At 54.3% G+C, this 23,231-nt stretch overlaps 2 protein-coding genes across 4 annotated transcripts in view; one reads left to right on the top strand and one right to left on the bottom strand.

Moving 5' to 3' along the window:
- Positions 1-9,342, top strand: part of TRAF2 (TNF receptor associated factor 2) — an 84,268-nt gene extending 74,926 nt beyond the window's left edge. Inside the window, exon 9 of the mRNA XM_038767768.1 lies at positions 8,044-9,342. Coding sequence (XP_038623696.1) covers positions 8,044-8,262 — 219 coding nt within the window. The 3' untranslated portion in view covers positions 8,263-9,342. The remainder of the gene's footprint in view (positions 1-8,043) is intronic.
- A 990-nt stretch (positions 9,343-10,332) lies between these two features.
- FBXW5 (F-box and WD repeat domain containing 5) overlaps positions 10,333-23,231 on the bottom strand; it is a 44,024-nt gene continuing 31,125 nt past the window's right edge. For 2 of the 3 annotated variants that reach the window (XM_038767765.1, XM_038767766.1), the window contains exons 8-10: positions 14,377-14,524; positions 14,038-14,250; positions 10,333-11,731 (exon numbers count right to left, since the gene is read on the bottom strand). In XM_038767765.1, coding sequence (XP_038623693.1) covers positions 11,446-11,731; positions 14,038-14,250; positions 14,377-14,524 — 647 coding nt within the window. In that variant the 3' untranslated portion in view covers positions 10,333-11,445. The remainder of the gene's footprint in view (positions 11,732-14,037; positions 14,251-14,376; positions 14,525-23,231) is intronic. The other variant, XM_038767767.1, reaches the window with a different exon arrangement.

Here is a 23,231-nt window from a genome sequence, read left to right as displayed (position 1 = left end):
ACTGGACTAAGCGTTTGATCAATCAAAACGTAAGCCATTAAATCAAGATAATAAAAACGATAACGATGGTATTTGTTAAGCGCTTACTATGTGCAGAGCGCTGGGGAGGTGACAAGGTCATCAGGTTGGCCCACGGAGGGCTCCCAGTTTTAACCCCGTTTTCCAGATGAGGTCACTGAGGCCCAGAGAAGTTACGTGACTTGCCCCAAGTCACACAGCTGACAAGCGGCGGAGCCGGGATTTGAACCCAGGACCTCGGACTCCAAATCCCGGGCTCTTTCCACTGAGCCACGCTGCTTCACTATCCTACCCGGCTTTGTGGCTTTTATTTTTCACCCTGTTCCTTCTTTTTATTCCACTTGTGTCCCACCCAGCCAGGAAATCCACGTTTCTTCTCCCCTTCCCTGTTCTAATAATAATAATGACGATGATGGTATTTGCTAGACTCTCAGCCCGTTGTTGGGCAGGGACCGTCTCTATATGTTGCCAACTTGGACTTCCCAAGCGCTCAGTACAGTGCTCTGCACACAGTAAGCGCTCAATAAATATGAATGAATGAATGCTAAGCGCTTACTATGTGCCACGGCTCCAGTGTAAGATTGTTGTGGGCGGGGAATGTGTCCATTTATTGTTACATTGTAATAATAATAATAATAATGACGCTATTTGTTAAGCGCTTACTATGTGCCAAGCACTGTTCTAAGTGCTGGGGGAGATACAAGGTGATCAGGTTGTCCCACAGGGGGCTCCCAGTCTTCATCCCCATTTTCCAGATGAGGGAACTGAGGCCCAGAGGAGTGACGTGACTTGCCCAGCGTCCCACAGCTGGCAAGTGACGGAGCCGGGATTAGAACCCACGGCCTCTGACGTCCGAGCCCGGGCTCTTTCCACTGAGCCACGCCGATTCTGTTCTGTTTCGGGTCAAAACTCGCGTGAATATAAAGATATTCCTTCAATCGTATTTACTGAGCGCTTACTGCATGCAGAGCACTGTACTAAGCGCTTGGGAAGTCCAAGTCGGCAACATATAGAGACGGTCCCCACCGGACGACGGGCTCGCAGTCTAGAAGGGGGAGACAGAAGACAAAACAAAACAAGTAGACAGGTGTCAATACCCAGCGCTTAGAACAGTGCTTTGCACATAGTAAGCGCTTAATAAATGCCATCATCGTCATCATCATCAATACCATCAGAATAAATAGAATTATGGCTATATACACATCATGAATAAAAATAAATAGAATAGTAATCTTTATATCTGCCCTAAACCTCAACATCCCTACTAGGTTAGGGCCGTCGGAGAAATTGTAGAAGGGATCATCATCATCATCAATCGTATTTATTGAGCGCTTACTATGTGCAGAGCACTGTACTAAGCGCTTGGGAAGTACAAATTGGCAACATATAGAGACAGTCCCTGCACTGTACTAAGCGCTTGGGAAGTACAAATTGGCAACATATAGAGACGGTCCCTGCCCAACAGTGGGCTCACAGTCTAAAAGGGGGAGACAGAGAACAAACCAAACATACTAACAAAATAAAATAAAGGGATAATAATAATAATAATAATAATGGCATTTATTAAGCGCTTACTATGTGCACAGCACTGTTCTAAGCACTGAGGAGGTTACAAGGTGATCAGGTTGCCCCACGGGGGGCTCACAGTCCTAATCCCCATTTTCCAGATGAGGGAACTGAGGCCCAGAGAAGTTAAGTAACTTGCCCAAAGTCACCCAGCCGACAATTGGCAGAGGCAGGATTTGAACCCACGACCCCTGACTCCAAAGCCCGGGCTCTTTCCGCTGAGCCACGCTGCTTCCCAGGGATCTGGAGAGGCGTGGGCTTCCGGTTTGGGAAAAGCCCGGAGAACGACTCGTTTTTCTGGATGGCAGGCATGGACTGCCCGTGAGCCCGTTGTTGGGTAGGGACCGTCTCTATAGGTTGCCGATTTGTCCTTCCCAAGCGCTTAGTACAGTGCTCTGCGCACAGCGAGCGCTCAATAAATAGGATTGAATGAATAGAAGGATTTAGGCCTGGTACGGCAGTAGGAGGAAGAGGGGAGGGAGAGATGGAAACGGATCACGTGGTGGGGGTGGGCGTAAATAATGATACTATTTGTTAAGCGCTTACTATGTGCCAAGCACTGTACTAAGCGCTGGGGTCGATAGACGATGATTAGAGAAGTAGCACAGCCCGGGAGTCAGAAGGACCCGGGTTCAGATCCCGGCACGTAGCAAGTCCTTAACAAATACCACAATTATTATTATAATTCATTCATTCATTCATTCATTCGTATTTATTGAGCGCTTACTGTGTGCAGAGCACTGGACTAAGCGCTTGGGAAGTCCAAGTTGGCATAATTGCCGAAGTGCTTACTGTGAAGCAGCGTGGCTCAGTGGAAAGCGCCCGGGCTTCGGAGTCAGAGGTCACGGGTTCAAATCCCGGCTCCGCCGCTCGTCTGCTGGGTGACCTTGGGCAAGTCACTTCACTTCCCTGGGCCTCAGTCACCTCATCTGGAAAACGGGGATTAGGACCGCGTCCAACCCGATCGTGGGCCTGGGTTCTAATGCCGCTCGTCTGCTGGGTGACCTTGGGCAAGTCACTTAACTTCTCTCGTGGCTCAGTGAAAGAGCCCGGGGGCTTTGGAGTCCAAGGTCGTGGGTTCAAATCCCGGCTCCGCCAATTGTCAGCTGGGTGACTTTGGGCAAGTCACTTCACTTCTCTGGGCCTCAGTTCCCTCATCTGGAAAATGGGGATTAAGACTGTGAGCCCCCCTGTGGGACAACCTGATCACCTTGTAACCTCCCCAGCGCTTACAACGGTGCTTTGCACATAGTAAGCGCCTAATAAATGCCATTTTTATTATTACTATTATTACCTGTGTCAGCTAAAAGATAAAATCCTTTATCTCCGTGACACCACGGAGAAAGAAGCGTGGCTCAGTGGCTTTGGAGTCAGAGGTCGTGGGTTCAAATCCTGGCAAATCCCGACTTGGGGCAAGTCACTTCACTTCTCTGGGCCTCAGTTCCCTCATCTGGAAAATGGGGATTAAAACCATGAGCCTCACAGGGGACAACCTGAGCACCTTGTAACCTCCCCAGCGCTTAGAACAGTGCTTGGCACATAGTAAGCGCTTAATAAATGCCATCGTTATTATTATTATTATAAAATGAGTCTGGATTGCGCCCAGGAGAACGTACAAGTTCGTGGCGGCATCCGTTGGAGGTGTCGTAGAGGTGGCTGGGAAGCAGCAGGGGCCTGGGACTCAGAGGTTCTGAGTTCTAATCCCGGCTCCGCCACTTCCCTGCCGATTGACCTTGGCCAAGTCACTTCTCTGTACCTCACCTGCACGATGGGGAATAACCCTCCTCCCTCCGGCTTTGGAGTCAGAGGTCGTGGGTTCAAATCCCGGCTCCGCCACTTGTCAGCCGTGTGACTTGGGGCAAGCCACTTCACTTCTCTGGGCCTCAGTTCCCTCAACTGTAAAATGGGGATTAAGACCGTGAGCCCCACGTGGGACAACCCGATCACCTTGTAACCTCTCCAGCGCTTAGAACAGTGCTTTGCACACAGTAAGCGCTTAATAAATGCCATCATTATTATTATTATTCTCTGGGCCTCAGTGACCTCATCTGTAAAATGGGGATGAAGACTGTGAGCCCCCCGTGGGACAACCTGATCGCCTTGTAACCTCCCCAGCGCTTACAACAGTGCTTGCACATAGTAAGCGCTTAATAAATGCCATTATTATTATTATTGTAACCTCCCCAGCGCTTAGAACAGTGCTTTGCACTTAGTAAGTGCTTAATAAATGCCATCATTATTATTATTATTATTCTCTGGGCCTCAGTGACCTCATCTGTAAAATGGGGATTAAGACCGTGAGCCCCACGTGGGACAACCCGATCACCTTGTAACCTCCCCAGCGCTTACAACAGTGCCTGCACATAGTAAGCACTTGATAAATGCCATTATTATTATTATTATTGTAACCTCCCCAGTGCTTTGCATATTATAAGCGCTTAATAAATGCCATCATCATTATTATTATTCTCTGGGCCTCAGTGACCTCATCTGTAAAATGGGGATGAAGACCGTGAGCCCCCCGTGGGCCAACCCGATCACCTTGTAACCTCCCCAGCGCCTACAACAGTAGTTGCACATAGTAAGCGCTTGATAAATGCCATTATTATTATTATTATTGTAACCTCCCCAGCGCTTAGAACAGTGCTTTGCACTTAGTAAGCGCTTAATAAATGCCATCATTATTATTATTATTCTCTGGGCCTCAGTGACCTCATCTGTAAAATGGGGATGAAGACCGTGAGCCCCCCGTGGGACAACCCGATCGCCTTGTAACCTCCCCAGCGCTTACAACAGTGCTTGCACATAGTAAGCGCTTAATAAATGCCATTATTATTATTATTGTAACCTCCCCAGCGCTTAGAACAGTGCTTTGCACACAGTAAGCGCTTAATAAATGCCATCATTATTATTATTATTCTCTGGGCCTCAGTGACCTCATCTGTAAAATGGGGATGAAGACCGTGAGCCCCCCGTGGGACAACCCGATCGCCTTGTAACCTCCCCAGCGCTTACAACAGTGCTTGCACATAGTAAGCGCTTAATAAATGCCATTATTATTATTATTGTAACCTCCCCAGCGCTTAGAACAGTGCTTTGCACTTAGTAAGTGCTTAATAAATGCCATCATTATTATTATTATTATTCTCTGGGCCTTAGTGACCTCATCTGTAAAATGGGGATTAAGACCGTGAGCCCCACGTGGGACAACCCGATCACCTTGTAACCTCCCCAGCGCTTACAACAGTGCCTGCACATAGTAAGCACTTGATAAATGCCATTATTATTATTATTATTGTAACCTCCCCAGTGCTTTGCATATTATAAGCGCTTAATAAATGCCATCATCATTATTATTATTCTCTGGGCCTCAGTGACCTCATCTGTAAAATGGGGATGAAGACCGTGAGCCCCCCGTGGGCCAACCCGATCACCTTGTAACCTCCCCAGCGCCTACAACAGTAGTTGCACATAGTAAGCACTTAATAAATGCCATTATTATTATTATTATTATTGTAACCTCCCCAGCGCTTAGAACAGTGCTTTGCACTTAGTAAGCGCTTAATAAATGCCATCATCATTATTATTATTCTCTGTGCCTAGTTCCCTCATCCGGAAAATGGGGATTAAGATTGTGAGCCTCACATGGGACAACCCGATCGCCTCGTATCCTCCCCGGCGCTTAGAACAGTGCTTTGCACATAGTAAGCGCTTAACAAATGCCATCTTCATCATTATTATTATTATTATTACTTAGACCGTGAGCCCCATGTGGGACAGGGACTGCTTCGAACTAGTACGTTTGGTTTTGTTCTCCGTCTCCCCCCTTTTAGACTGTGAGCCCACTGGTGGGTAGGGGCCGTCTCTAGACGTTGCCAATTTGGACTTCCCGAGCGCTCAGTACAGTGCTCTGCACATAGTAAGCGCTCAATAAATACGATCGATGATGATGATGATGATGATGATGAACTGGATTATTTCATATCTTCCTGAGGGCTTCGAACAGCCCCTAATTAGGGCTTAACAAGTGCTGTAACAATAATGATAATTTTTTAACAAGTGCCGTAATAACAGTGATGATAATGAGGAAAAAAACCCCCACACCTCAGTGTGTGAGCCCTCGTGGTCGTGATGGCCTGCAAAGAGGCTCCCTAATAGCCTCGGGCTACATCCCGCGTGGACGGTAGCCACGTCTAGGAGCTGGGAAACGGCAACCCGAAAGACGGCCGGGCCTTCCCGGACCTGCCCAGCCGAGAGAAGGGCTGGGCGGTATTTATTTTACTTGTACCTACCTATCCTATTTATTTTATTTTGTCAGTATATTTGGTTTTGTTCTCTGTCTCCCCCTTTTAGACTGGGAGCCCGCTCTCCCCCTTCATCCCCCTCTCCATCCCCCCATCTTACCTCCTTCCCTACCCCAAAACACCTGTATATATGTATATATGTTTGTACATATTTATTACTCTATTTATTTTACTTGTACATACCTATCCTATTTATTTTATTTTGTTAGTATGTTTGGTTTTGTTCTCTGTCTCCCCCTTTTAGACTGTGAGCCCACTCTCCCCCTCATCCCCCTCTCCATCCCATCTTACCTCCTTCCCTACCCCAAAACACCTGTATATATGTATATATGTTTGTACATATTTATTACTCTATTTATTTATTTTACTTGTACATACCTATCCTATTTATTTTATTTTGTCAGTATGTTTGGTTTTGTTCTCTGTCTCCCCCTTTTAGACTGGGAGCCCGCTCTCCCCCTTCATCCCCCTCTCCATCCCCCCATCTTACCTCCTTCCCTACCCCAAAACACCTGTATATATGTATATATGTTTGTACATATTTATTACTCTATTTATTTATTTTACTTGTACATACCTATCCTATTTATTTTATTTTGTTAGTATGTTTGGTTTTGTTCTCTGTCTCCCCCTTTTAGACTGTGAGCCCGCTCTCCCCCTCATCCCCCTCTCCATCCCCCCATCTTACCTCCTTCCCTACCCCAAAACACCTGTATATATGGATATATGTTTGTAGATATTTATTACTCTATTTATTTATTTATTTATTTTACTTGTACATACCTATCCTATTTATTTTATTTTGTCAGTATGTTTGGTTTTGTTCTCTGTCTCCCCCTTTTAGACTTTGAGCCCACTCTCCGCCTCGTCCCCCTCTCCATCCCCCCATCTTACCTCCTTCCCTACCCCAAAACACCTGTATATATGTATATATGTTTGTACATATTTATTACTCTATTTATTTATTTTACTTGTACATACCTATCCTATTTATTTTATTTTGTCAGTCTGTTTGGTTTTGTTCTCCGTCTCCCCCTTTTAGACTGTGAGCCCACTGTTGGGTAGGAACTGCCTCTATACGTTGCCAATTTGTACTTCCCAAGCACTTAGTCCAGTGCTCCGCACATAGTAAGCGCTCAATAAATACGATTGATGATGATGATGATGATGATGTTGGGTAGGGACTGTCTATATATGTTGCCAATTTGTACTTCCCAAGCGCTTAGTCCAGTGCTCTGCACATAGTAAGCGCTCAATAAATACGATTGATGATGATGATGATGTTGGGTAGGGACTGCCTCTATATGTTGCCAATTTGGGCTTCCCAAGCGCTTAGTCCAGTGCTCCGCACATAGTAAGCGCTCAATAAATACGATTGACGATGATGACGATCGGTGGGCGGAATGAGGGCGACGTTTCGATTTTTTGTTCGATGGATTAGGTTTTGTTTCGATTTTGGCTGGACGACTTGACACCCGTCCGCGTGTCCGGTTCTGTCGTCCGTCTCCCCCTTCTAGACCGTGAGCCCGTTGTTGGGTAGGGACTGTCTCTATACGTTGCCAATTTGGACTTCCCAAGCGCTTAGTCCAGTGCTCTGCACATAGTAAGCGCTCAATAAATACGATTGATGATGATCGGTGGGCGGAATGAGGGCGACGTTTCGATTTTTTGTTCGATGGATTAGGTTTTGTTTCGATTTTGGCTGGACGACTTGACACCCGTCCGCGTGTCCGGTTCTGTCGTCCGTCTCCCCCTTCTAGACCGTGAGCCCGTTGTTGGGTAGGGACTGTCTCTATACGTTGCCAATTTGGACTTCCCAAGCGCTTAGTCCAGTGCTCCGCACATAGTAAGCGCTCAATAAATACGACTGACGATGATGACGATCGGTGGGCGGAATGAGGGCGACGTTTCGATTTTTTGTTCGATGGATTTTGTTTCGATTTTGGCTGGACGACTTGACACCCGTCCGCGTGTCCGGTTCCGTCGTCCGTCTCCCCCTTCTAGACCGTGAGCCCCTCGTTGGGCGGGGACCGGCTCTACAGGCCGCCGACCTGGACTTCCCAAGCGCTCAGTCCAGTGCCGTGCCCGCAGTAAGCGCTCAATAAATACGATCGGAGGAACGAATGACTTTTCCCCCCCCGCCTTCTCCCCGCAGGTGACCCTGATGCTGCTGGATCAGAACAACAGAGAGCACGTCATCGACGCGTTCAGGCCGGACGTGAGCTCGTCGTCCTTCCAGAGGCCCGTCGGCGACATGAACATCGCCAGCGGCTGTCCCCTCTTCTGCCCCGTCTCCAAAATGGAGTCCAAGAACTCGTACGTGCGCGACGACGCCATCTTCGTCAAGGCCATCGTCGACCTGACGGGCCTCTGACGGGAGCCCGGGGCCGGTCCGCTTCAGAAACGGCTCAGACGGGGCCCCGGCCGAGGCCGGAGGGCACGCTCCGGGGCCTCGGGGGGCTGGGCGGGGGAAGAGCCCTCGGCCCCCGCACCGGGAGAGGGGGTGGACGGAGAGGATGGATGACCTTAGGAGCGCAGACTCCGGCCGCCGGTCCCCGCGCGGTGCCGAGGAAGGGCTCCGTCGCCCGCCGGCTCCGGTCCTCGGAGGACTCGGATGGGGAGCCGGGCGACGGCGAGACGGAGGAGATTTCTCCGCAGGGGCCGCTCGGCGAGCCATCCGCGGCCCCTCCCGGGAAGACGCGGGAGCGGAAGGAAGCCGGGAGGACGGCTGTCCGCTGCCGGTGGCGGGAAGGACTCGTTCTTCTCTTTCTTCCCCCCTTTCAGGCCCGCTCCGGTCCGTCGGCCGCCCCGGACTCCGGGCGGGAAAGCCGGTTGGCGTTCGGTTCCAGAGAACCGCCTGGCCCCGTTACCGCCGTGGGCAGTAGGAAGTAGAGCGAGACGACTGAGGCGTCGGGGCTTTTTTGGCTTGGGTTTTTCTAAGGAAGTCCGGCCCGTTCGTGGGCGGGGCGAACCCGGCGGCGGTCAGCTCTGTTCCTCCTCGGGGGCTCCGGCCCGCTCTGGTGTCGGCCTAGGCGTCTTTGTGGGGGTAGGGAGGAGGAGCGTTCCGCACCGGACCGTCCCGGGATCCTCGTGCGGTGGGCCCGGGGACAGAGACCCTCCCTCTCGCCCACCGGGAAGAACCGGGGGCCGGTACTCGACGTGAATCCACCGTGGCGGCGGCGACTGGGCCGGCCCCAGGCCCGCGGGGAGAAAGACGAGGCCCCGAGAGTCTTCAGTTCTTCATCCCCGAGCCCCTCGATGGGCACGGGACCCTCGGATTGGCGTCTTCTTCCACCCAAGGGCCGGGAGAGCCGGCCACGGTCGCCCATCGGGCGCCCGGGGGGACCCCCGGAGTCCTCGCCGGACCGAGGAGCGGGGTTTCCTGTGGCACGGAGCGGGCCTCGGACCCCTCCCCGAGTACAGAACTTCCCCGCCTGTCTGCGGAAGCAGGAAGGAAGGGCTCAGGGCCGGGAATTCCCCCCGCTACCCCGCTGCTCTTTCCCTCTTTTCCCCTTCCCAAATCTGAACTCGATCCCAGAGAGTGCCTTAAAAGGAGCAAACCGTGGAGGCCGAAAGCCCCGGGCCTCCCTCCTCCGTGGGAAGCCCTCCTCATCACCTGCAGAGAGTTGAAGCGTCGGGAACACCCGTAGTTGGGAAAGCACCTGGATTGCCTCCGAAGTAGGTCGTCCCTGGGACTCCTGGCTTCTTTTTGGACCCAGCAACTTCCAGAGGCCCGTGGCTGCTAGGCGGGAGAGCGGAATCGCGAATCGGGCCTGTTCCGGGCCCAGGCGAACACGGGGAAATCCAGGGGGGCGGCCGGATTCGAGGGACGGGGCCGAAGACGGCGGACAAGGACGGGCGGACGGCGGGCCGGGAGGGTGATCTGGAGCCCCGGTTGCCCGCGCTCCCCGCTCCGAGGATCCCACGGCTCGGCTTGAGCTCCCGTCTCAGGCCGAATTCCCCGTGGCTCAAAGGAAGTCCCGGGTGGGTGTTTTGGGGGGACGAATGGGAATCGGAGCCCGTGTGCGCGCACCCGGGAAGCAGCCCGGTGTCCGCGCTCACCTTCCGACCGCTCCACTCTGTAGCATTAAAAAAAACCATCACCACCGCGCTCTCCTTTTCCTCGTGGGTGTCACCGGACCATGGAAGCACCCAACGTGTGGCCCGGGGCGGCTTAGGAACGGATCGTTCCTTCTCACCTGAAGCGGGTGGGGAAGAAACGGACGCCCTGTCCCTGCCTGAGCAGGTTTTGGGGAAGGAAAAGAGTGAGAGAGAAGTGTGAGTGTGCGTGTGTTTCGGGGGTGACACCGGAGAGGGCAGGAAGCGAACGCTTCCTCGGGTGGCAGGGCCATCCGATAGCGGGTAAACTGAGCCACATCCCGGGTGAGGTGTCTCGCGGGCATCCGGAGCCCCCGTTTCCGTTACGGGGCCGAGACCGTAGAGGCGCTTGAGGTGGGTTTTATTCAGTGAGGTTGTGAGAAACCGACACTCCGAGGCACTAGAAGGGGGTACATGCAGCGTGATTGCCACGTGGGCCCCTGGGGGCCCAGCCGAAAGGAGCAAAGGAGAGGGATGGTTCCCCCCCATCGCCCGCACCCCGCTTCCCCGAGGAGGCCAGTGCCCATCTAACAGGAAAACCAGGCAGAGGGCAGCCGGCTGGTGGTCAGAATAAGTTAGGGAGCGAGGAAGGGCGGGTAAAGTCCGACATAGAGGGGTAAGGGCTCCCTCCCGGCGGGGCGTGAAGGCAACGGGGGTGTCGTGAACACACACACACGCAAGAAAAACGAACTAGAAGTTCCGGATTTCCTTGTCCGCGACCCCGGGATCTGGGAGCAGAAAAAGGCCCGAACATCCACTGCCGCGCTCTCGCTCGGAGAGACGGCGCAGACGCCCGGGCCGGGCTTCAAAAACGATCCCGTCAAAGGAGGGCGCGGGCTTCTCCCCCGGTTCGGCGGGGACGGCGGTCTCTTTCGAGATCCGGGAAACGGCGAAACGCGGAGCGTCGAGCTCCGTCGGTGTCGCGGGCGGAACCGAGGTGAAAGGGAGCCCCACCGTCCGAGTGGTTTCTTCTCCGGTGTCACGGACGGAACCGAGGTGAAAGGAAGCCCCACCGTCCGAGTGGTTTCTTCTCCGGTGTCACGGACGGAACCGAGGTGAAAGGAAGCCCCACCGTCCGAGTGGTTTCTTCTCCCGTGGGGCTACGCTTCCACCGCCGATGGACGATTGGGACACTCGTGCCGCGCTAAGGGACGTGAGGCCGTCCACTTTCCCGCCTCCCTCGGACCAGACGAGCTTTGGGGAACCTCCAAGACGAGACACGGACGGGAAACCCACCCGCGCTCCGGCCCGTCTTCCGAGGTCAGGAGGGAGGGGACGGGGGCGGCAGTTTCTGAAAGCAAAACCCTTCGCGGCGACCCCGGCGCGGAGGTCGGAAGGCGCGTCTCCGAAGGCCCGGCGGGTTACGGTCCGGCCACCTTCCGAGGGGCCGCGGGTCTCCCGGAGGAAGCGGGCGAGCCCCGGCCCGGCGCGTCCGCTCCACGCCCCCGCTCCCGGGCCTTCAGGAGCCGCTCGGAAACGAGGGAGAGGCCGGATCCGGCGGCGGGGAAGGAGCCAGGAGCCAGGAGAAGAGGGGCCCGGGGGCCCGGGGGCGCGGCGGCCGGCCCACGCGCACCACGCGGGGGGAGCGCCAGGCCTTGATGGTGCCGTCGTCGCTGGCGCTCAGCAGGAGCTCCTGGTCCGCGGGGCTGAAGGCCACCGAGTTGACCACGTCGTCGTGCTGGAGTTTGGCCAGGCAGATGTCGTAGTGGCGGTCCCAGACGTAGCCGTGCCGGTCCTCCGCGCCGCTGCCGGCCGGACGGGACGAGGGGGGTCAGGCCCGCGGCCCTTCCCCCCGGGAGCCCCCGGGCCCGACGGCGGAGCGGGGCGGGGGACGGCTCCAACGCCCCCCCCCCACCGCGCCCTATCTACTGGGCGCCCGCGTCGGACACCGCGGCGGGGCTCCGTGGAAAGAGCCCGGGCTTTGGGGCCGTTCGTTCATTCCTATTTATCGAGCGCTTACGGTGTGCAGAGCGCCGGACTAAGCGCTTGGGAAGCACAGGTTGGCAGAGGTCGGGGGCTCCGTCAACTGTCGGCCGCGTGACTTTGGGCAAGTCGCTTCACCTCCCTGTGCCTCGGTGACCTCGTCTGGAACACGGGGATTAAAACTGGGAGCCCCCCGTGGGGACAACCTGATGACCTTGTAATAATAATAATAATTAAGCGCTTACTATGTGCCGAGCACTCTTCCAAGTGCCGGGGAGATCCAAGGTGATCAGGCTGTCCCGCGGGGGGCTCACGGTCTTCATCCCCATTTTACGGATGAGGGAACTGAGGCCCAGAGAAGTGACTTGCCCGAAGTCACCCAGCTGACAATTGGCGGAGCCGGGATTGGAACCCATGACCTCTGGCTCCAAAGCCCGGGCTCTTTCCACTGAGCCACGTGACCTCCCTGGCGCTTAGAGCAGTGCTCCGCACATAGTAAGCACTTAAGAAATGCCGTCGTTATTATTATTCCTGTAAAGCGCTGGTGGAAACACTCATGCCCTGCCCCCAGGGGGGTTACCCTCTATCGGTCAGACGGAAGGCTGGGGGAGTAGACTGGCCGACGGCGTTTATCGAGCCCTCCCCGTGGGCAGAGCGCTGTACTAAGTGGTTGGGAAAGGAGAATGGCACTGGATCAGTTATTAGTAATAATAATAATGATGGCATTTGTTCATCATCATCAATCGCATTTATTGAGCGCTTACTATGTGCAGAGCACTGTACTAAGCGCTTAGAGCTTACTATGTGCAGAGCACCGTTCTAAGCGCTGGGGGGGATACAAGGTGATCAAGTTGCCCCAAGTGGGGCTCACGGTCTTAACCCCCATTTTACAGCTGAGGGAACTGAGGCTCGGAGAAGTTAAGTGACTTGCCCAAGGTCACACAGCAGACATGTGGCGGAGTTGGGATTCGAACCCATGACCTCTGACCCCAAAGCCCGGGCTCTTTCCACTAAGCGCTTACTACGTGCCAAGCACTGTTCTAAGCACTGGGGGGGTTACAAGGTGATCGGGTCGTCCCACGGGGGGGCTCACAGTCTTCGCCCCCATTTTCCAGATGAGGGAACTGAGGCTCCGAGAAGTTAAGTGACTTGCCCAAGGCCACACAGCAGACATGTGGCGGAGTTGGGATTCGAACCCATGACCTCTGACCCCAAAGCCCGTGCTCTTTCCACTAAGCGCTTACTACGTGCCAAGCACTGTTCTAAGCACCGGGGAGGTTACAAGGTGATCGGGTCGTCCCACGGGGGGGCTCACAGTCTTCGCCCCCATTTTCCAGATGAGGGAACTGAGGCCCAGAGAAGTTAAATGACCTGCCCGAAGTCACCCAGCTAAGTGGGGGAGTCGGGATTTGAACCCGTGACTTCTGACTCCAAAGCCCGGGCTCTTTCCACTGAGCCCCGCTGCTTCTCTAGAAGTTGGCCAACCTCCCTCCCGTTCCCCTCGAGTGGGCACGGGGGCAGCCAGGGAAGGGAGCCGACCGGCCGATGGCATTTATTGGGCGCTCCCCGTGGGCAGAGCTCTGTACTAAGTGGTTGGGAAAGGAGAACGGCACTGGATCCGCTGGCCAACTTCCCTCCCGTACGCCTCGAGTGGGCACGGGGGCAGCCAGGGAAGGGAGCTGACCGGCCGATGGCATTTATTGGGCGCTCCCCGTGGGCTGAGCGCTGTACTAAGTGGTTGGGAAAGGAGAACGGCACTGGATCCGCTGGCCAACTTCCCTCCCGTACCCCTCGAGTGGGCACGGGGGCAGCCAGGGAAGGGAGCTGACCGGCCGATGGCATTTATTGGGCGCTCACCGTGGGCACAGCGCTGTACTAAGTGGTTGGGAAAGGAGAACGGCACTGGATCCGCTGGCCAACCTCCCTCCCGTTCCCCTCGAGTGGGCACGGGGGCCGCCAGGGAAGGGAGCCGACCGGCCGATGGCATTTATTGGGCGCTCCCCGTGGGCAGAGCGCTGTACTAAGTGGTTGGGAAAGGAGAAGGGCACTGGATCCGCTGGCCAACTTCCCTCCCGTTCCCCTCGAGTGGGCACCGGGGCCGGTCTGAGGCGCGGCCCCTTGGGCCTACCTGGCGACGAAGTCCCTGCTGACGTCGAGGAAGATGAAGAAGCACTCGTCATTGGGGGTGTAGGCCCGGTGGGCCCTCAGAGCCCGCTTCACCTCCCGCATGGTCTTCAGGTCGAACACGTGCAGGTCGATCTCCTCGGCGATGGGCGGCGGGTGCATCGGGTCGGACACCACCGACCCGCCGGGCCAGGACCGGCTGTTGACGTACAGGTACCTTGGGGCGGAGCCGCGGGGGATTCGGTGACGGGCGGGCGGGCGGGCCGGCGGGCCGGGGGGCGCCCGGCCCCCTCCCCCGGGGGCCCGGCTGGCGGGGTCGGGGTGGGCCGGGGGGGAGCCCTACCTCTGGTCGGGCGACAGGCCCATCCCGATGATGTGCCCGTGCACGTCGATCACGTGGTCCAGGGAGTCGAAAAACTCGTCGGACCGCCGCTCCTCTCCGAGGACCGGCCCTGCCGTGGTCATCTGGTGGGGCAGGATCTGTTTGATCCCTGGGGGGGGGGGAGGAGGAGGGGGAGGAGAGGTGGGGTGGGATCTCCTCTGACCCCCAGGGAGGAGGAGGAGGAGGAGGAGAGGTGGGGTGGGATCTCCTCTGATCCCCAGAGAGGAAGAGGAGGAGAGGTGGGGTGGGATCTCTGACCCCCAGAGAGGAGGAGGAGGAGGAGGAGGAGGAGGAGAGGTGGGATAGGATCTCCTCTGACCCCCAGAGAGGAGGAGGAGGAGGAGGAGGAGGAGGAGAGGTGGGATAGGATCTCCTCTGACCCCCAGAGAGGAGGAGGAGGAGGAGGAGGGGTGGGGTGGGATCCTCTGACCCCAAGAGAGGAGGAGGAGGAGAAGGAGGAGAGGTGGGGTGGGATCTCCTTTGAACACCCAGAGAGGAGGAGGAGGAGGAGGAGGGCGAGGAGAGGTGGGATCTCCTCTGACCCCCAGAGAGGAGGAGGAGGAGGAGGAGGAGGAGGAGGAGAGGTGGGGTGGGATCTCCTCTGACCCCCAGAGAGGAGGAGGAGGAGAGGTGGGGTGGGATCTCTGACCCCTAGAGAGGAGGAGGAGGAGGAGGAGAGGTGGGATGGGATCTCCTCTGACCCCCAGAGAGGAGGAGGAGGAGAGGTGGGGTGGGATCTCCTCTGATCCCCAGAGAGGAGGAGGAGGAGAGGTGGGATGGGATCTCCTCTGACCCCCAGAGAGGAGGAGGAGGAGGAAGAGGAGAGGTGGGGTGGGTTCTCCTCTGACCCCCAGAGAGGAGGAGGAGGAGGAGGAGGAGGAGGAGAGGTGGGGTGGGATCCTCTGACCCCAAGAGAGGAGGAGGAGGATGAGGAGAGGTGGGTTGGGATGTCCTCTGACCCCCTGAAAAGAGGAGGAGAGGTGGGGTGGGATCTCCTCTGACCCCCCCAGAGACGAAGAGGAGGAGGAGGAGAGGTGGGGTGGGATCTCCTTGACCCCCAGAGAGGGGGAGAGGTGGGGTGGGATTCCCTGACCCCCAGAGAGGAGGAGGAGAGGTGGGGTGGGATCTCCTCTGACTCCCAGAGACGAAGAGGAAGAGGAGAGGTGGGGTGGGATCTCCTTGACCCCCAGAGAGGAGGAGGAGGAGAGGTGGGGTGGGTTCTCCTTTGATCCCCAGAGCGGAGGAGGAGGAGAGGTGGGATGGGATCTCTGACCCCCAGAGAGGAGGAGGAGGAGGAGGAGAGGTGGGGTGGGATCTCTGACCCCCAGAGAGGAGGAGGAGGAGGAGAGGTGGGGTGGGATCTCTGACCCCCAGAGAGGAGGAGGAGGAGGAGAGGTGGGGTAGGATCTCCTCTGACCCCCAGAGAGGAGGAGGAGGAGAGGTGGGGTAGGATCTCCTCTGACCCCCAGAGAGGAGGAGGAGGAGGAGGAGGAGGAGGAAGTGGGGGAGAAGAAGTGGGGGGGTGGGGGGGGAACGATGTTTGACTCTTGAGGAGAAGTGGGGCAGGATCTGCTGGACCCCTGAGGAGGAAGGTGAGGAGGAGGAGGAGGAAAAATGGTGCAGGACTGCAGATCCCTCTCTCCAGGAGGGTTGGAAGGCCAGAAAATAATAATAATAATAATAATAATGATGGCATTTATTAAGCGCTTACTATGTGCAAAGCAGTGTTCTAAGCGCTGGGGTAGATACAAGGTAATCAAGTTGTCCCACGTGGGGCTCACAGACTTAATCCCCATTTTACAGATGAGGTCACTGAGGCCCAGAGAAGCGAAGTGACCTGCCCAAAGTCACCCAGCTGACAAGTGGTGGAGCCGGGATTTGAACCCGCGACCTCAGACTCCCAAGCCCGGGCTCTTTCCACTGAGCCACGCTGCTTCTCAGAGTGGCCTAGTGGGAAGAGCCCAGGCCTGCAAATCAGGAGACCCGGGTAGTGGTAATTAATAATAATAATAATGATAATAATAATAATGGTATTTGTTAATCCAATCAAATCCCAGCTCTGCCACTTATCTGCTGTAACTTGGGGAAGCAGCGTGGCCCAGTGGAAAGAACCCGGGCTTTGGAGTCAGAGGTCCTGGGTTCAAATCCCCGCTCTGCCAAGTGTCAGCTGTGTGACTTGGGGCAAGTCACTTCACTTCTCTGTGCCTCCGTTCGCTCATCTGGAAAATGGGGATGAAGACCGGGAGCCCCAAGTGGGACAACCCGATCACCTTGTATCCTCCCCAGCGCATAGAACAGTGCTTGGCACAGAGTAAACGCTTAATAAAATAATAATAATAATAATAATGGCATTTGTTAAGCGCCATTTGTTAAAATGCCATTATTATTAACTTCTCCAGGCCTCAGTTCCCTCATCGGCGAAACGACGGGTCGAAACCTGTTCTCCCTCCCCCGTTGGCTGTGAGCCCCGTGTGGCCCCCGATGCTTTTATCTCCCGGTGCTTGGCACATAGTGAGAGCTTACCAAATGCCTCAATTACTATTATTATCATCATCATCATCATTATCATCGGAGGGCGTCTCTGGGCTTCCCCCGAGTCAGCCCAGCAGGAACCGCGAGTCTCCTTTTCATTTTAATTTCCCCGAAGGGAACCGCGAGTCTTCTTTTCATTTTAATTTCCCTGAAGGCGAAGGAAAATCCCCGTGTGGTGGGAAGCGCGCCCCTCGGGCCATGTGGGACGCTTTTTAAATAATATAATAATAATGATGGCATTTATTAAGCGCTTACTATGTGCAAAGCACTGTTCTAAGCGCTGGGGAGGTTACAAGGTGACCAGGTTGTCCCACAGGGGGCTCCCAGTCTTAATCCCCATTGGACAGATGAGGTAACTGAGGCCCAGAGAAGTGAAGTGACTCGCCCAAAGTCACCCAGCTGGCAACTGGATTCGAACCCATGACCTCCGACTCCAAAGCCCGGGCTCTTTTCCACTGAGCCGCGCTGCCTTATTGCTCCTTCCCCACCGCCCCGTTAGCTCGAGGAGCCCCCACCCGAGCCCCTGACCCTCCGGGGCCGCTCTACGTCTCCATCCTCCAGCAGAGTCCAAGACCACCCAGCCGAGCCCACCCCTCCAGCCTGGTCCCCCCCTTCTAGCCCGTGAGCCCGCTGAGGACGGGGATCGTCACCAATCGTATTTATTGAGCGCTTACTGTGTGCGGAGCACTGGGCTAAGCGCTTGGGAAGTACAAGTTGGCAACACATAGAGACAGTCCCTACCCAACAGTGGGAGCCCCTTCTTTCCTCTCCCCCTCGTCCCCCTCTCCATCCCCCCCATCTTACCTCCTTCCCTTCCCCACAGCACCTGTATATATGTATATATGGTTGTACATATTTATTACTCTATTTATTTATTTATTTTACTTGTACATTTCTATCCTACTTATTTTATTTTGTTGGTATGTTTGGTTCTGTTCTCTGTCTCCCCCTTTTAGACTGTGAGCCCACTGTTGGGTAGGGACTGTCTCTACGTGATGCCAATTTGTACTTCCCGAGCGCTTAGTACAGTGCTCTGCCCATAGTAAGCGCTCAATAAATACGATTGATTGATTGATTGATTGATTGATTGGGAAGTACAAGTTGGCAACACATAGAGACAGTCCCTACCCAACAGTGGGAGCCCCTTCTTTCCTCTCCCCCTCGTCCCCCTCTCCATCCCCCCCATCTTACCTCCTTCCCTTCCCCACAGCACCTGTATATATGTCTATATGGTTGTACATATTTATTACTCTATTTATTTATTTATTTATTTATTTATTTTACCTGTACATTTCTATCCTACTTATTTTATTTCGTTGGTCTGTTTGGTTCTGTTCTCTGTCTCCCCCTTTTAGACTGTGAGCCCACTGTTGGGTAGGGACTGTCTCTATGTGATGCCAATTTGTACTTCCCAAGCGCTTAGTACAGTGCTCTGCACATAGTAAGCGCTCAATAAATACGATTGATTGATTGATGGATTGAGACAGAGAACAAAACCAAACCTATTAACAAAATAAAATAGAATAGATATGTACAAGTAAAATATATAGAGTAATAAATATGTACATACATATATACAGCGGATGGTCTCTCTCTGTTGCTAAGTTGCACCACCCAACCGAGCCCGCCCCTCCGGCGCGGTCCCCCCTTCTGGGCCACAGATGAAGCACTGACTCTCCGTTTCGCAGAGGAGGAAACTGAGGCACAGAGAAGTTAAGTGACCGGCCCCGAAGTCACCCAACGGACAGAACCGGGCTAGAATCCGGGTCCTCCAACTCCCAGTCCTGGGATCTCTCCATTGAGCCACGGGGCTTCCTTTTAATTATATTAACGCCCGTCTCCCCCTCCGGACTGTAAGCTCACTGTGGGCGGGGAACTTGTCTGCCAATTCTACTGTATCGTACTCACACAGTAGGCGCTCAATAAATGCCACCGATGGCCTGAAAGCCACAGCCGGACTCACTTTTGACCCACTTTCCGGGTTTCCTCGGGCTCCCCTTCTCGCTCAATAAATACGATTGATGATGATGATGATATGTTGCCAACTTGGCCTTCCCAAGCGCTTAGTACAGTGTTCTGCACACAGTAAGCGCTCAATAAATACGATTGATTGACTGATTGATGTATATATATATTTGTACGGATTTATTACTCTATTTTACTTGTACATATCTATTCTACTTATTTTATTTTGTTAATATGTTTGGTTTTGTTCTCTGTCTCCCCCTTCTAGCCTGTGAGCCCACTGTTGGGTAGGGACCGCCTCGATATGTTGCCAACTTGGACTTCCCAAGCGCTTAGTACAGTGCTCTGCACACGGTAAGCGCTCAATAAATACGATTGATTGATTGATTGATTGACTTTTCCCTTCGGACAGCCTAGAGGGTCTGTCCGCCTCAGTCTCTCCTCCAAAATGCAATTCTGACACTAGAGAAGCAGCGTGGCCCGGGCTTGGGAGTCAGAGGTCACGGGTTCAAATGCCGGCTCCGCCGCTTGTCAGCTGTGTGACTTTGGGCGAGTCACTTCACTTCTCCGGGCCTCAGTTCCCCCATCTGGAAAATGGGAAAATGGGGATGAAGACTGTGAGCCCCCCCGTGGGACCACCTGATCACCTGGGAACCTCCCCAGTGCTTAGAACAGGGCTTTGCACAGAGTAAGCGTTTAACAAATGCCATCATCGTTATTATTAAATGACCGGGAACGGGGGATTGATCAAGACTTAATTGCCTCGAGCCCCTGGAGTTTCCATCCCTCAGGCCCCAGTTCGTTCACTCATTCATTCAGTCGTGTTTATTGAGCGCTTACTGTGTGCAGAGCACTGTACTGAGCGCTTGGGAAGTCCAAGTCGGCAACATCTAGAGACGGTCCCTTCCCAACAACGGGCTCGCGGTCTAGAAGCGGGAGACAGGCGACAAAACATGGAGACATCCAAGTAGGCTCTGGATTTTCCCGCCTCCACTTTCTTTTTTTCCTCCTCCAAGCAGCTTTTTCCCTTCCTGTGGCGGGATCACTGAGGGCAGTAACATTTTTTTTTTTAAAACCAAAGATTTACCGAGTGCTTACTGTGCGCAGAGCACTGTACTAAGCGCTAGGCACAAAGAGTTGGTGGACGTCTTCCCTGCCCACAAGGAGCTTACGGTCTAGAGAAGCAGCGTGGCTCAGTGGAAAGGGCCCGGGCGTGGGAATCGGAGGTCGTGGGTTCAAATCCCGACTCCGCCACCTGTCAGCTGTGTGACTTTGGGCGAGCCACTTCATTGTGCCTCAGTGACCTCATCTGTAAAACGGGGATGAAGACCGTGGGCCCCCCGTGGGACAACTTGATTACCTTTGTATCCCCCCCAGCGCTTAGAATAGCGCTTACCAAATACCATTATTATTACTATTTTACTTGTACATATCTATTCTATTTATTTTATTTTGTTAGTATGTTTGGTTTTGTTCTCTGTCTCCCCCTTTTAGACTGTGAGCCCACTGTTGGGTAGGGACTGTATATGTTGCCAATTTGTACTTCCCAAGCGCTTAGTACAGTGCTCTGCACATAGTAAGCGCTCAATAAATGCGATTGATGATTGATGATGATCTAAATTCGAACACCAAAATGACAGCGGTCTTCAAATTCAATCCATCAATCGTATTTATCGAGGGTGTACTATGTGCAGAGCACTGTACTAAGCGCTTGGGAGAGTACAGCAGAATTAGTAGGTACGTTCCCTGCCCATAACGGGCTTACGGTTTAGAGGGGGAGACAGACGTCAATAAATTCCAATTGACTCTTCCCTCCAAAATGAAATCAAACTTTGGACAGCCTAAAAGGGGTCAAATTTCTCGTTATATTTGTGGCTCAGTGGAAAGAGCCCGGGCTTTGGAGTCGGAGGTCACGGGTTCAAATCCCGGCTCCGCCACTTGTCAGCTGTGGGACTTTGGTCAAGTCACTTCACTGGGCCTCAGTTCCCTCATCTGCAAAATGGGGATGAAGCCTGTGAGCCCCCCGTGGGACGACCTGATCGCCTTGTATCCTCCCCAGCACTTAGACCAGTGCTCTGCACATAGTTAGGCGCTTAACAAATGCCATCATCATCATCATTATTATTATTATTATTATCTGTACCTTTTATTCACCCCCTACTAGCCCGTTGTTGGGTAGGGACCGTCTCGATACGTTGCCGACCTGCATTTCCCAAGCGCTTAGTACAGTGCTCTGCACACAGTAAGCGCTCAATAAATACGATTGAATCAATGAATGAATGAATGTCCATATCCGTCTCCCCTTCTAGACTGTGAGCTCTACACTGGACTGGACAACCCTTCATTCATTCATTCAATCGTATTTACTGAGCGCTTACTGTGTGCAGAGCGCTGTACTAAGCGCTTGGGAAGTACACCGCTGCTTTAATTCTAAGCAAGTTGGCGATTCATTAGACTAGCAGCGTGGCTCAGTGGGAAGAGCCCGGGCTTGGGAGTCGGAGGTCATGGGTTCGAATCCCGGCTCCGCCACACATCTGCTGGGTGACTTTGGGCAAGTCACTTCACTTCCCTGGGCCTCCGTGACCTCATCTGGAAAATGGGGATGAAGACTGTGCGCCCCCCGGGGGGAACCATTGGATCACCTTGTAACCTCCCCAGCGCTTAGAGCAGTGCTTTGCACATAGTAAGTGCTTAATAAATGCCATCATTATTATTATGGTTATTATTAGACCATCATCCGATATTAACTTTTCTCTGCCTTCTTCTGGGCCCGCTTATTCTCAGTAAAATGAGATTCCCCCTGGTCTATCGAGGCATCTTTTAAAAAAAAAATGGTATTTAGTTAAGCGCTTACTATGTGCCCATCACCGCGCTAAGCACTGGGATAGATACAAGCTAATCAGGTTGGACCCAGTCCCCGCCTCACATGGGGGTCACCATCTTAATCCCCACTTTGGGCAGGTCACTTCACTTCTCTGGGCCTCAGTGACCTCATCTGGAAAATGGGGATGAAGACCGTGAGCCCCCCTCCGTGGGACAACCGGATCACCTCGTAACCTCCCCGGCGCTTAGAACGGTGCTTGGCACATAGTAAGCGCTTAATAAATGCCATTATTATTATTATTATTACTTTACAGAGGAGGTAACCGAGGCACAGAGGAGTGATTTACCCAAGGTGACACCCAGCGGGCAAGAGGCGGAGCCGGAATCCGAACCCAGGTCCTCTGACTCAGGCTCCTTCCATTAGCCCGCGTTGCTGCCCAAGGTTTCATCCAGCGCTTTGAACAGTGCTTTGCACATAGTAAGTGCTTAATAAATGCCGTCATTATTATTATAATCTGCAATATATCTACGAGGACGACTCCCCCTGCCCAACTTTTCCGTTATTTCATCCACGGTGTCCTGGCTTTTCCAATTCCTCCTCTTCCTAAACCTCACGTGCGACTAGCGTCCAGCGGGCTCCCGGAGCCCCCCCGACTCAGACCATCTTGGAGGACGCCTCCGTGAAGCCCTCCCTGCTCCCGCCGCCCCCGCCCCCTTCCAAATCCGCTGGCCGGTTGGGCTCTCCCGTTGGTATCGAGGCCCGATGCGGCCGGTATCCGATCCATTCCCCGCCGTGCTGTCCTCCGCTTCCGGAGCCGCCATCCCGAAGCGTTCCCCGGACGGGGGAAGAGTGCTCCGGGGACACCCGGGAGTGCCGGGAAAACCTTCGTGGCCCAGTTTTGGAAATCGCCGCTGGGCCGCCTCCCGCGGGGCCGCTCGGGCCCCCCATCCCGCCATCTCCATGAAGCCCGTAAGGTAAGCCCCCCGTGGGACCACCTGATCCCCCTGTAACCTCCCCAGCAGCGTGGCTCAGTGGAAGGAGCCCGGGCTTTAGAGTCGGAGGTCATGGGTTCGAATCCCGGCTCCTCCACGTGTCTGCTGTGTGACCTTGGGCAAGTCACTTTAACTTCTTTGAGCCTCAGTTCCCTCATCTGTAAAATGGGGATTAAGACTGTGAGCCCCACGTGGGACAACTTGATCACACCGTATCCCCCCCGGCGCTTAGAACAGGGCTTTGCACATAGTGAGCGCTTAACAAACGTCATCGTATTTTAGAGAAGCAGTGCGGCTCAGTGGAAAGAGCCCGGGCTTTGGAGTCAGAGGTCATGGGTTCGAATCCCGGCTCCTCCACGTGTCTGCTGTGTGACCTCGGGCAAGTCACTTAACTTCTCTGAGCCTCAGTTCCTTCATCTGCAAAATGGGGATTAAGACTGTGAGCCCCACGTGGGCCAACCAGATCACCTTGTATCCCCCCAGTGCTTAGAACAGTGAGCTTA

Source organism: Tachyglossus aculeatus, chromosome 27 (genome assembly GCF_015852505.1).
Source record: "Tachyglossus aculeatus isolate mTacAcu1 chromosome 27, mTacAcu1.pri, whole genome shotgun sequence".
In the NCBI taxonomy this organism is placed as follows: domain Eukaryota; kingdom Metazoa; phylum Chordata; class Mammalia; order Monotremata; family Tachyglossidae; genus Tachyglossus; species Tachyglossus aculeatus.
This window is presented reverse-complemented; position numbering and strand designations above follow the sequence as displayed.